Below are 13,291 nucleotides of genomic sequence, written 5' to 3'. Positions count from 1 at the left end.
ATTGGAATAATTAAGGTTAGATTTGCACACAGTCAATATTTAAGCATAGACTATACCAGTGTAGCTCTAATTGTCCCATATATATCTTGGTATATGATTGAGAGCTTCCAAAATCGGCATATTTGGTGGATTTATCTGTTTCTTTCAGTATATGTATAGATAGAATAAAATTAAACTGGAGATGCAGAATATTACAAAGGATTTAAGGTGATCTTTTCTGGATGGAAAGTTTCCTAAAACTGTTTAATCATTTTAAAATTGATTTCTTAATGAATTAGACGATATTATTTTTGAGACAATTTAGTGCAACAACATAGGTTCTGCTGTGACTGTATCATTACCATTATAAAATGGATATATTTGATTTCAAATGGCCATTTTAATTTGAGCTTTTATTTTGCATAGTTTTTAGAAAAACTATGATTGAGCCACAGACCTTATCAAAAAAATATTTTATCCACATTAACATCTTTATCCTATTTTAATAGCTATCTATAAAATATTTTAGATGGTACTCAAGATAATGTTTTTGTAAAGTTTTCCTGAATGAAAGTTTGAAACAAATATGCAAAGTAATATCAAATAATGCTAATTGGTGATCAACAAAAATCTTTGAATGAGAGTGTCAAGTTAAAGTTTAAATCAAGTATGTATATTTCCTCAAGTAAAGTTCTTTCTATGTCTTGGAATAACAGTGTCATCTAGAAGCTACAATCACGTGTCAGTTCCTCAAGTTACTATTTTTTGTTTTGGAATAACAATGTGATTTAATAGCTACAATCAAGTATCTGTACATGACATTCAAGTATCAGTACATGACACTCAAGTATCTGTACATGACACTCAAGTTCAGTTTTTTAAATGTCCATCAAGTTATTTTCTTATCCTCAAATGTCAGTGTAGGAATTTCCAATTTTAAAATTTTATAAAAAAAACCTTAAAGGATCCAGGAAAAATGTATAAAGAGTTAACATATAAATTTTTTAAAGTAAATTCATAACTATCAGATTTTAAGAACTTCAATTTTTAGAAAATGGATGATATGATTAGATAGCTAGATTTCACTTTTGGTTGTGCATGTGTGATACCTTTCAGTTTGTTTTATACATGGTTGTTAAGATTGTCTTTATGATGCCCATATTAAGGTTGTTGTCCAGTCTATGTTTGATGTGTTTGATAGAATACAGCTTGCGTTTTGTGTGTGTTTTAATCTAGCATGCTATATTAATTTTATTGCACTAGTTTATTTATGAATATAGAAAAATGATTCAGTGTGTGCCAGTGATGTACAGGTTTGGTGGTAAGTTGTTTAGTTGTTTTTTGAGAGATATTAGAATTTGCTTTAACAAATTTGCTTATCAAATAAGCTTTTTGCATAGATTTGTGCTAGAATTTGGTGTTGATTGGCAGATCTTTGCTACTCTCTCATAGAACTATTCAGCACTTTTTTAAATGTTGGGCACTTATTTGAAAGGTGAACTGTCAAATGAATTGATTTAATCTAATATAGGTACCTGTATATAGTTGACCTTGAGATATCATTTAGGTTTTAGTCTACAAAATATTACAAGCATTACTTAGTCTCAATTGCTATGAGTTCCAACATTCTCAAATGAGTTATAACAGATATATTATATACAGTTAAAAAATTGTTTCATGCTCTTGGTCCGAGAACACAATTAATTCGTAGTGCATTTCTTTTAGAACATAAATGAAAATTAAAAAAATCCCACCTGCGCTTTCTCAATGAAATTTTTACAGTGTGTTGTACTACTTTTGGGACAAATTATATCAAAATTATAGAAAACTTCATCGCCTCTAACTCAAAATATGGACAATTTTGTGTTTAGGGTGTCTTGAAATCTTTTGACAGCTTCCGAAGTGCTAATTTTTAACCTTTTTCAGCTGGACCAAATCACTACTTTCCTGTAAAATTCTGGACCCAAATTTTTTTACAGTGTAATTTTACCCCCCTACTTACAATTTGAGGCATTAAACATGGAGAAATAAATTTGGAAGGGGTATAAAAATTATTGGCAAGTAACCCACTGTTAACACTAGGGACTATATTCGTGAACAACGAAAATCAAGGGACGACAATTGTGGTCTCGGACCTAATAGGATAGAAAGAGTTGACAAATCTTAAAAAAACTTGGTATGACCAAAGCTTAATAAATTATAACACTGCTTGCAAAGTTTCATAACAATAGGATATATATTATAGACAATATGTTAAATTCTATACTCATCTTTGCGTGTTAAATTTTGAAGTTAAAATTGAATAATTTCAACTATCAACATTTTGGGCTTTGAAAATTAAAATATTGCAAAAAAATACTTTTCAAATGCTCTAATATATCATTTATTATGTACTAAAAGCAATAGAGTACTCATTTGATTTATCAGACTTAGCATAATTATTCAAAAGTCAAATTTATATCAGCCTGGGCCTAAAAATTGAGGTTTTTCAATGAAAGGGTGCCTTACATGAAGATGTAATATTTTCCAGCAATTTTAAATTTGTGAAGCTTTTTGGTTATAAATAATCCTTACATATGTATTGAATGTACTTAAAATGGATAGAAAAGTCACAAATAACATATCATATTAGTTTAAAAGGGTCTTAAGCCAAGTAAGACTGGAAAAAAATAAGGGTAAATTTAGGCCGTGCCACATATTTACATTAAAAATGCATATTGAGGCTATAAGAAATAAAAAAATGTGTCTTTTTTTATCATTTCTATACTCATGTGACATGATACAACAAATCTGAGCACAAACAGGCTCTTGCAATTAACTTTTCTTACAGACAGTATGGTCTGATACAAAGATTTTTGCCTTTTTAATGAAAAACTTGAATGCAATTTTAGTCTCAACAGGCTTATATTTAAACCACTTGCTATCCTACAGAAGAAAAGAAAGATATCATGTGAGATGGAACAGGTACAATAGACATTGTAAAGTGCTTTTGATACAAATTTAGTGAGGTCTTTATTGTGGACTTCAAATGTTATGTACCAAGAACCCCACTTTTGACTTCATCCAAACGGGGCGTTAGACAAGGGTCATTTATACAACACATTTTGTACATATTGTCTGAGATAATCTTCTTTTCTGTAGATTCTGAGTTCATATACAAGTAAAAGAACTAGATAAAGGCATAGAAACACAAGTATTGACACATGAAAACCTGTCAGATAGAAAGTCAGGATGCCATGTATGCATAAATATTGAAAAAGCTGTAAAATGCCTATTTTGACCATAAAATGCCAAAATTGGTCATTTTTGCAGAAATTCTATAAAATAAAAGTTTTAATCCTTTAGTTTCAAGATATTTGACTAATTGACACCACCAAATCATTTAGGGAAGTTGCCAAAGTACAGATTCTATATTTACAGACTTCACCTCTTAGGTCCGAGAACACAATTAATTCGTAGTGCATTTCTTTTAGAACATAAATGAAAATTAAAAAAATCCCACCTGCGCTTTCTCAATGAAATTTTTACAGTGTGTTGTACTACTTTTGGGACAAATTATATCAAAATTATAGAAAACTTCATCGCCTCTAACTCAAAATATGGACAATTTTGTGTTTAGGGTGTCTTGAAATCTTTTGACAGCTTCCGAAGTGCTAATTTTTAACCTTTTTCAGCTGGACCAAATCACTACTTTCCTGTAAAATTCTGGACCCAAATTTTTTTACAGTGTAATTTTACCCCCCTACTTACAATTTGAGGCATTAAACATGGAGAAATAAATTTGGAAGGGGTATAAAAATTATTGGCAAGTAACCCACTGTTAACACTAGGGACTATATTCGTGAACAACGAAAATCAAGGGACGACAATTGTGGTCTCGGACCTCTTGTGCTGTTCGATTGTATTAACACAAAGATATTAAAAAATTGTTTCATGCTCTTGTGCTGTTCGATTGTATTAACACAAAGATAATCTTTAACATTTTTAACCATTGTTAAAATTTGTAAACAACAAGTAGTTTCGAGTCATTCCACTAAATTCAATTCCATGAAGTATGATTCCACTTTACAAAAGGAGTTTTTTTATTATGCTAAAACCATCAGAGACCAAAAGCAAAAGAAAATGTTTTGAAATATTGGGTCCTTTCATTGTTCATGTTTTTTTTGCCTATAAAATTATAAAATATGAAAATAAATTAAACAGCATAATTCCCTACAAGTATGTGTTTTTTTTAAACTTTTTAATTAATGGAATATTTTGTATGTATGGGTAAAAAGTTAAATAGAAATAGGTTTGACATCATTCATGAAAAAAAAAAAAATGTCTATATCATTTTACTGATATACTGTTATTTCAGAACAAATTTATACCTATCATACATTCTTATAGCAAGAAGACAATTGTATCAGAACTGTTGTTTATATCTTAAAAGACATATGAAGGGGCATGATCAGCCAATTTCATTACCACCCAGTTGACTCAAAGTCTCTTGTCTGAAAGAAAAGATACATACTAAAGAATGTAGTCAGGTTAAAGAGTGGTGTTACAGCACAACATAAGAACAATCTATAAAATCAGTTTCAAATGGCCTAACTCATTTAATCATAACAAAGCAAAAAAAAACAAAACAAACACATTTCTTTTACTAAATTAAAGGTTGTATGCATACGGACACACAGGTCTTGCAAGGCACTGATATCAGTGGTGTTTATAATTGTAAAAACCAGGCTACTTATATTGAATTTGAATTTAAATAAATGCTTTGAATAATAATAGTTAAAAAACAAAATCATATTTATTTTTTGGTCTTTATACAGCTAATACTCCTGATAGTTTGAATAATTCTAATAGCAGCTTATTTATATACTTCTCCAACCATGTATGATTTTCTTTTGTAAATTTGTTGTTCTGACCAATTTTAACTAGTGCTGCACATTAATCAGAAATCCCTGGATCATTAGTAATACATATAGTAATTCATTGGTTCTATTGTACAATTCACATATTTAAATTACTGAAATATCTTAAAAGTAATTAAAAAAAATATATGTTTTTCATAACAAATTGGGCATTCTATTCAAACAATATTTATGTTAAATAATTTATGTACATAATAGTAAAATGAGTTTCATATCATATAAAGTGTGGAATATGAACTTGCTTATATAGGGCACACAAGTTTTGCTAAAGTTATTTTCTGGTGCTTCAAGTTCTGTTATATTGAATTTTAAAATTATTGTGATTTATTGTTACAGTACTGATCTTTAAAGTTACCTAACCACTGAGGGAATTTAATAAAGCTTGAATAGCAGTCTTAAAACTTGAAATGGAAAAATACTGACAGGAATCAGACTTTGTATTATAAGTTTTTTTGTTGAGTATTTTGTTTCTAAGCTTACAATCTGTTTATCATTATTATAAACGAAAGCAGATTTTGTATATATATAACTGGTAAGCAAAATAGATTGACATACATGGAACAATCTAGTATGCTAGAATTAAATTTTTAAGTTTGTTTAATGCATTTATTTTTTCCAATGTTATTGTATGAATATAGTGTGATAATCAGTGATGTATTCATTTTGTATCCTCTAATTCCAATCATTTAAACCATTCCATCATTGTTATTGATTTGTCTTAATTTTTACCATACTGTCTGTGTTGCAGTAGAGTACAATATCTTATGTAGCTAAGTATCCAAACTGAATGAACAGGAACAGTGATTAGTCCTACTGTATACTTTGATGTTTAAGAAGTCAGATTTGTAGTAAAGTGATATCCTTTTTGTGTGCACAACAAAGGTGTATACAACAACAAAGGTGTATACAACAACAAAGGTATAAACAACAACAAAGGTGTATACAACAACAAAGGTGTATACAACAACAAAGGTATAAACAACAACAAAGGTGTATACAAATATTATAAAACCATGGGGAAAATTTACATTTTTCTTTCTTTCCTGTATAATCTGTAAAATTAATTATTTGACATTATTTACAATTTGCATTGCTATTATACATGATTTAGTTATTGATTCTTTGCTGTTTTTAGAGAGTTGTAATTAATAGATGATTTTATATTTATAGATACCTCATGATACCACTTGAAGTGAAAATATTAATTGTTATTTATCTACAAAACAGGTATTTCAGTATTCTTTTTTATCTTGGAAAGTGCTCAAAATCTATATAGGAAATGTTGCCTGGAATAACACATTCCATCTAGATATGGAAACTTGCCATGTTGCCTGTAATAACACAGATCTATTATATAAAGTCTTGTCTGAAAATGATGGGAGTTGTGCACAGCATCATATTTATTAGTAACAGTTATAAATATTGACAATGTTGCCCAGTGTGTTTTGATATATTTTTTTATAGAAACAATATAATTAAAAAGTAGACGCTAGTGTTAGTATGCTAGTATTAGGGGAATAGTTTCTAGTTTAAAATTTGTTATGAAACCTGAAACAAATAACTATTGGCTGAAGCAAAACATTGTTAAGATCCAAAAGAATGCAATAAATCTTTTGGGGTATTATTACAATTAAATGTCCTCTTTATCAACATTTTGGTTATTTTATTTCTGACATCATATTTTTAACAAAATATAAAGAAATTTATACATATGGTTACAAATAAATTATGAAGTCTTGGTATAATTCCTTTCAGTCACCTTGTCATTATTCAGAGCTGTTCTATCACTATGTAATATTGATTGTCAACTAACCTAATCACATGATTTATACTGATATGTTATACATATACAATGAACAATTGCATGTTGTTATGTGCATGTGAAATATATGTTTTTGTGTACATGAATGTAATACACTTAAACGTATATTGATGCTGTGAATGAGAATGTTTAAAGAAGGTATGCATGTAGATTATTTAATAAAAACTATCCAAAGCATGGTTCTAGTACTCAGTTGCATTTGTCATTATAAAGGTATTTTGAAAAGATTACTTTATAAATTTACATACATTTACCAAAGAAAAAAGAATGGGGAAAGTAGAATAACAAAAATACCGATTTCCAACCCTCGGGAAATTCAAAACAGTAAATCCCTTATCAAATCAAACGCTCAAACACATCATGTGAATGAAAAACAACTGTCACATTCCTGATACAAAAACGAAAAAAATGATTTTAACATCCATCAAAACTTTCGATTGGTAAATCCGCCAGCTTAAACTTGTGGATTTCAAATGAGGCACATGGTAAAGTTTGAAACAAAATGTTACAACAACTTTGTGAGATGAAATCAAATAGACAAATGTAACTAAATTTGGAATTAGATCATCGTCTCAGTTCATCGTCTCAGTTCATCATAATGACGACCTAAACATTGTTTACTGAATGTTTTGTACAGTAGGAATGATTGAAAGCTGGTGGATTTTTTCATAGACTATTTTCATATGTTTAATTACTATACAAATCCTTGGTTTACCTTCACTCAGCTGCATGATTTCATGATTTTCATAAATCTTTAGAAATATATGCTATAATTTGTTAAAAGATGTTAGAAAATAACGATTATAGGAGAGGAAATATTTAAAATTCAACTTCATGGTGATAGCAAAGATGTTACAATTATTATATCAATGTGTATCAACATCATTTTAATTGTAACTTTTTATGTATTCCGAAGCTTGTCCATAAGTACTAACAGTATGTTTGTATTCAATATTCATTACCTGCAGAGTTTCAGCGGCGCATTCCATCCCTTCTGTTTGTTTCTTAGCCATTTATATCTTATTTCAGTGAAATAGAACGGTGTGAATCTTCAGTGTGTTTTAAAGGTGTATTACGTCATTTCCCTAGTTTGAGTGCCACTTCTTATTCCTTTGGGTTTGACGGCATATTCATACTTTTCGACGTAGTATCATTTCTTTTAGTACTTTTTCATCCTAGGTTTCAATTTTTTGGGTTTGAGCATTCCTGACGAAGATGAATCAAAAATAGTTTCGGGATCACCAGCTAAATAGTGTTATTTTTATTTCGTGTGTTCTGAATAAAGGCAACAGTAGTATACCCTAGTTCAAAACTCATATATCAATAGACAAAAACAAATCCAGGTTATAATCCAAAACCGAGGGAAATGCATTAAATACAAGAAAATGACGACACAACATTGAAAAGTAACACACACAGAAACGAACGAAGATTAGACAAAATCTGATGCGAATAACAAATATAACATCAAAACTAAATACATGAATTTGGGATAGAAAAGTACCGTGACACGTCTTATAATAATGTGAATTCACACTAAATATAAGAGGAAACAAAGGACACAAAAGAAACAATGTTAAAATGTAACACACACAGAAAGGAACTATTATATAACAATGACCATATTCCTGACTTGGTACAGGACATTTTTTAAAAGAAAAAAATGGTGTGTTGAACCTGGTTTTGTGGCATGCCAAACCTCCCTCTTTTATGGCCATGTGAAATATAACATTAAAATGACAACACAACATTACAGGACTACAATACAAATAAATAGAAGAACACAATTGTTAAAGAAACACACGAATAATAGCTAACAAAAGGCAACAGGTTTAAAATTTAATACGCCAGAAGTGCATTTTGTCTACACAAGACTTACTGGTGACACCCAGATACAAAAGTTTGAAAGCCGAAACAAGTACAAAGTTGAACAGCATTGAGGACCAAAAGTTCAACAAAGTTGTGCCAAAAACGGCCAGGCTTTTCTGTTAGGTACCAGAACATCCCTATTATTTAGAATAATTTATACTTTTGCAAACAGTAAATTTTATAAATTGACTATATAAAAGATATACATGATAAAACTGAAGTATAAACTAATTACAGGAAACAACCGAAATACATTACATAACCCGACAAAATCCAACACAAAAAATAGACACATCCGAATTAGTCAAAACCTCAACGCCAAGTGATGTCATATTTGACACCATCTATATATTATACAAGGAACAAAGTTTTACCCCGTACGTCAATCATCGCATCTCCTCTGAAACCACACAACAGAATTTCGCGAAACTTTGTAGATGATAAGGAAATACTATGTGTATGTGCATATCGACTTGCAATTATGGTTCAATTTATTTTTTCTAAGAGTTATGCCTCTTTGAAATTAAAAATTAAGCCTAAATATACAACTACGACAGTTTTTCATCGTAACTCATCTGTAACCATACCACATAATCATATAAAATGTCATCTACAATTTATTTCTATTATTTGTAAATGTTAGAAAGATTTGGTTTTCTAGTCTTTTCGTTGCATGTTTTTTTTTTATGTTTTTTGTTTTTTTTTTCAATTAGTTTTTTAATGATATTTTTTTTATTATAGACATATTTTCTGTTATTTATTCAAATTACATTTTTAGTTTTGTTTTGCATGAATTTAGTTGATAAATAAAGGCATATTGGTTTAACTTCAAATATAAACAAGAAAATTACGAAAAATACGAAAATGAGAAAATAACAAATATAACGAACTAATAAAGGAGAAAGTCCCTAAAAGCTGACAAGACCTAATAGTATCAACCAACAGAACAAGTAAAATACAACATATCTACTTGACTTGGTTCGGGTATTTTTCGAAGACAATAGTGGGTTCAATTTTTTTTGTAGATAACTACACCTGTCACTAGTATGACATTTGTTTATAGTTCCGTTTTATTGACAAAATTGAGTGTATGTCCCGCTTCAGATTAAAGTTTTAGGTCAAGGTATTTTTTTATGAATTTGAAGTCAAATCAACTTGAAAATTCGTACATGTTCCTTATGATTTGATCCTTCTTATTTTAATGCCAAATTGAAGTTTTGACTCTACTGAACATAGAAAATGATAGTGCGAGTGGGTTATCCGTGTACTATGGAACCATTCTTGTAATATATATATATATATATTTTATCGTACTGTTATTAAAAAAAGAAAATGATTCGTGCATGTGGTGAACATACGACATGCGCGACAATATATCCTATTATTATAATTCATATTTATTTTAAATTAAACAAAAGAAAATTTTAAATATGGTTCTACAGTGATCCCGAGTTCTTAAGCTTTCATTTGATTCCAAAATTACCCCGATGAAAATTCCAAATTGTTTTAAAAGCTACATAGTTGGCCTTAGATAAATTTGACTATTTTTTAGGCTCCTTTTGGTCATATATCTCCTAGCGTTTCCATGTGTTTTACATCTCTGGCTTTCCATTTTTTGAGCGCTCTCTATGAAAGTACATTTGGACGCACAAAATATATAGAGTTTTTTTTTGTTTAATAAATAATGCGTGATGCATGTCTAAGATATAGCTAAACTCATCAGTGCTAGAATTAAATATTGTTCATTGTACATGTTTCTCAACTTAAGTATTCTTTTTAAATCTAAATCTATAAATCTAAAAATTCAACAAATATGTTATTGAATACGTCTTAATTCGACCTGTATGTACCGAGTGGTAATTTTTACTTACAAATTTAATTATGACAAACTAATATGCCTTTTTATATCAAGAAGAAACGTTTAAAATTCTTAAACGTACTTAATAATGGATTTTTATTTTCTTTTTTTCAGTTCTAGAGATGTTTGAAGCTTTAATTTCATAGTTTGTTTCATTTGTTTGTTTCATTGATCACCCGTTCATACTGATTGTCAGTCATTTATAGGCCATTTTATGGTATTTTCATGTTTTATATATTATTAAAAATGTTATATGATATAAAATTGTTGTTTAGTTTTATGTCAGCTAAAACGACATACGATATACTCCAGAAAGACTCCACAATTGTATTGTTGGCTCATTAAATCACATTTCACAACAGTGATTGTGCAATTGCATTTTTCTACAAAACAAATCTCGCATGTGGCAGCAGTTACCTTTGTCAACACAAGTTAGAGAAATAATATCGTATAATTTAAAAATGTTTATGATATAACGAAACCCTTACAAAAAGCAAGATCAAAAGTAAAATTATGCCAAAAATTACCATATCAACATTTTATTGCAGCATATATTTACTTGATTGAGTAAATGATCTTATAATTTAATCAAAAGGGGAGAAGATACAGTCGACAAAATAATACTCAGCAAACTATGATTGAACACAAAAACCGACCACAATTGACAGTGCTTAATAAGGTGCTTCATAAGTGTAAAAAGTAGGCTACAACAAGTGGAACATATTCATGATGCACAGATACAGATATTCCAAAACAGTTATCCAAATCTTTATGGTGTTTGTCAAAATTTCTAATGGATAACTTCAACTTTACCATTTGAAATAATCTGTTATTTTAAACAGCAATCATCTATCAATGAATTCTTGACAAGAACCACAACCTGTGGAATATCATATCAAAAGATGAAATAGAAAAAAAAATGAACTCTTAGGAAAACTCAGAACGAAAAGTTCCTTAACAAATGGCAAAATAAAAAGCTTATACACATCCAACAAATAGTAAACTGTCATATTCCTGACCTGGTACTGGCATTTGTTACGTATATGATAATAGATTAAACCTTGTTTTATCACTAGCTAAACATCTAAATATATATATCTCACGCAGGCATCACCGTAATATTGGTACATAGAAATGTAAAGTTTGCCAAAGGAACATTAAATTCATCTCTTTTATAGAGTAGTTATTATATGTCTCTAGTTCTTAATTTTAAGATGATAGTTATGATATCGCCAAAATAAAATACTGTAACCATAGACTTGAGCGAATGTAAATCTTTGAAATGAAAGCTCGATGTTCTAGTTAAAGACTGTCGAGTAAACTATTGTGCTCTAGGAGGATAAGAAGTCCCTACTCCAAAAGTAGGATCTTTAGTATTACTCTTTGCAAGTCGCATTCGGTAATGTCACAATTTGGAAAAGAGTTCAGATTGCGATAACAACAAGTGGAATATATACGTGGTCATTTGTGACAGAGCAGATATCATTAATGGCCAATAAAATCATGACAAGTCGGTGAAACGTTCTGAATTTGGCTCAAACTTTCTGTTTCTGTATTCCTATGAGACAGACTTGATACAGGAGCATACATAAAGGGAAAACACTGACATCAACCGTTTACACCTTCAGCTTTGAGGATTTCCATTCACAGAATAATTTAAAATAAAATATAAAGTTTGATGACTATGTTTGAATGTTCCTCTGGTATCTTTCTTTGATTGCATATGTCATTAAAAGTAACAATAAAAACATTTGGTTTTATTCAAAGTGGAGTAGGGCATTACTGCCTGGATTTGGCCGAAGAAAATAAAATGTTTGATAACTACTTCAAATTGGCACATAATGTTTAGAAATGCATTGCGTCAAAAAATATAAAAATGAAAAACAGATTGATTTTATCTGATGACGTCACAATTACGTCAAAATATTTACTGTTTTCACAAAAACAATGAAAAATACAGAATTTTTGCAGTTCTCCATCTTATTTCCATTGTTGAAATATCGTGCGCTGCCAAGAAACAACAAAATATTTTAACAAAAGATCTATTATAACTATTGAAATAATCACACCAAAAATTAAGTTGTTTCTTGGGTGCGGACATACTTTTTCAATCTAAAATATACTTAAAATTTGATGAAAAACGAGGAAAATCACAAAATTTTAGAAAATTTGCTAATTACGTCATGATTTGTTGCCACAGTAACTTGTTCAATGACAAAGGAGTAGGTTCATTAACACCCCTATTTGGCCCCAAAATATAGCAGTTTTACAAAATTGTGAAAATGTAATCTTTTAGTTATTTATTGGACAGTAGAATGCTTCTGCTACATAAATATGGGTTTTTTTTTTGACAATACAATGCACATATATCGGGTACTATCACCATTAAGTAATGCTAAAGTACTGAAATCTTCACAATTCTAGCCTTTTAGTTAAATTTTAGACGGTTTTTGTGTAAAACGAAAGTGGCCGAATTCGTGTTCATCGTGTGACATTTTTGGCATATTTCGTAGATTTTTCATATCTGAGCTTGAATTGGATCGTTTTTAATGACATAATCAGTTAAAATCTTTCATATAAACTAAATGAATCATATGAAATAGACACTTAAGTTTTTAAAAAGTGGTCAAAATCTGTCGTCAGATGAACCTGAAATTTGAGGCCAAAATCGGTCCTTACCGGACCTACTCCTTTGTTTTGTTTTTCTGAATACCTTGTACCTTAGTTAAGGTTTCAGTAATTTAAGAATATGCATGATAACTTTTAAATTTGCAGACATTTTTGGGCCAAATTAGGACCTTATTGCCCTACTCATAGTTGATTGAAGGTGTTATTCAAGACAAC

At 29.6% G+C, this 13,291-nt stretch overlaps 1 protein-coding gene across 9 annotated transcripts in view; it reads left to right on the top strand.

Moving 5' to 3' along the window:
• LOC143065183 (integrin alpha-9-like) overlaps positions 1-10,711 on the top strand; it is a 64,066-nt gene extending 53,355 nt beyond the window's left edge. For 2 of the 9 annotated variants that reach the window (XM_076238598.1, XM_076238602.1), the window contains 2 exons: positions 1,260-1,300; positions 5,235-6,899. In XM_076238598.1, coding sequence (XP_076094713.1) covers positions 1,260-1,300; positions 5,235-5,247 — 54 coding nt within the window. In that variant the 3' untranslated portion in view covers positions 5,248-6,899. Of the gene's footprint in view, positions 1-1,259; positions 1,301-5,234; positions 6,900-10,561 lie in introns of those variants that run through there. The other 7 variants (XR_012975416.1, XR_012975417.1, XR_012975414.1 and 4 more) reach the window with 7 other exon arrangements.
• The last annotated feature ends 2,580 nt before the right edge of the window (positions 10,712-13,291 follow it).

Source organism: Mytilus galloprovincialis, chromosome 2 (assembly GCF_965363235.1).
Source record: "Mytilus galloprovincialis chromosome 2, xbMytGall1.hap1.1, whole genome shotgun sequence".
Classification (NCBI taxonomy): domain Eukaryota; kingdom Metazoa; phylum Mollusca; class Bivalvia; order Mytilida; family Mytilidae; genus Mytilus; species Mytilus galloprovincialis.
Note: the sequence above shows the minus strand (reverse complement) of the source record. Positions and strands in the feature narration are given on the sequence as shown.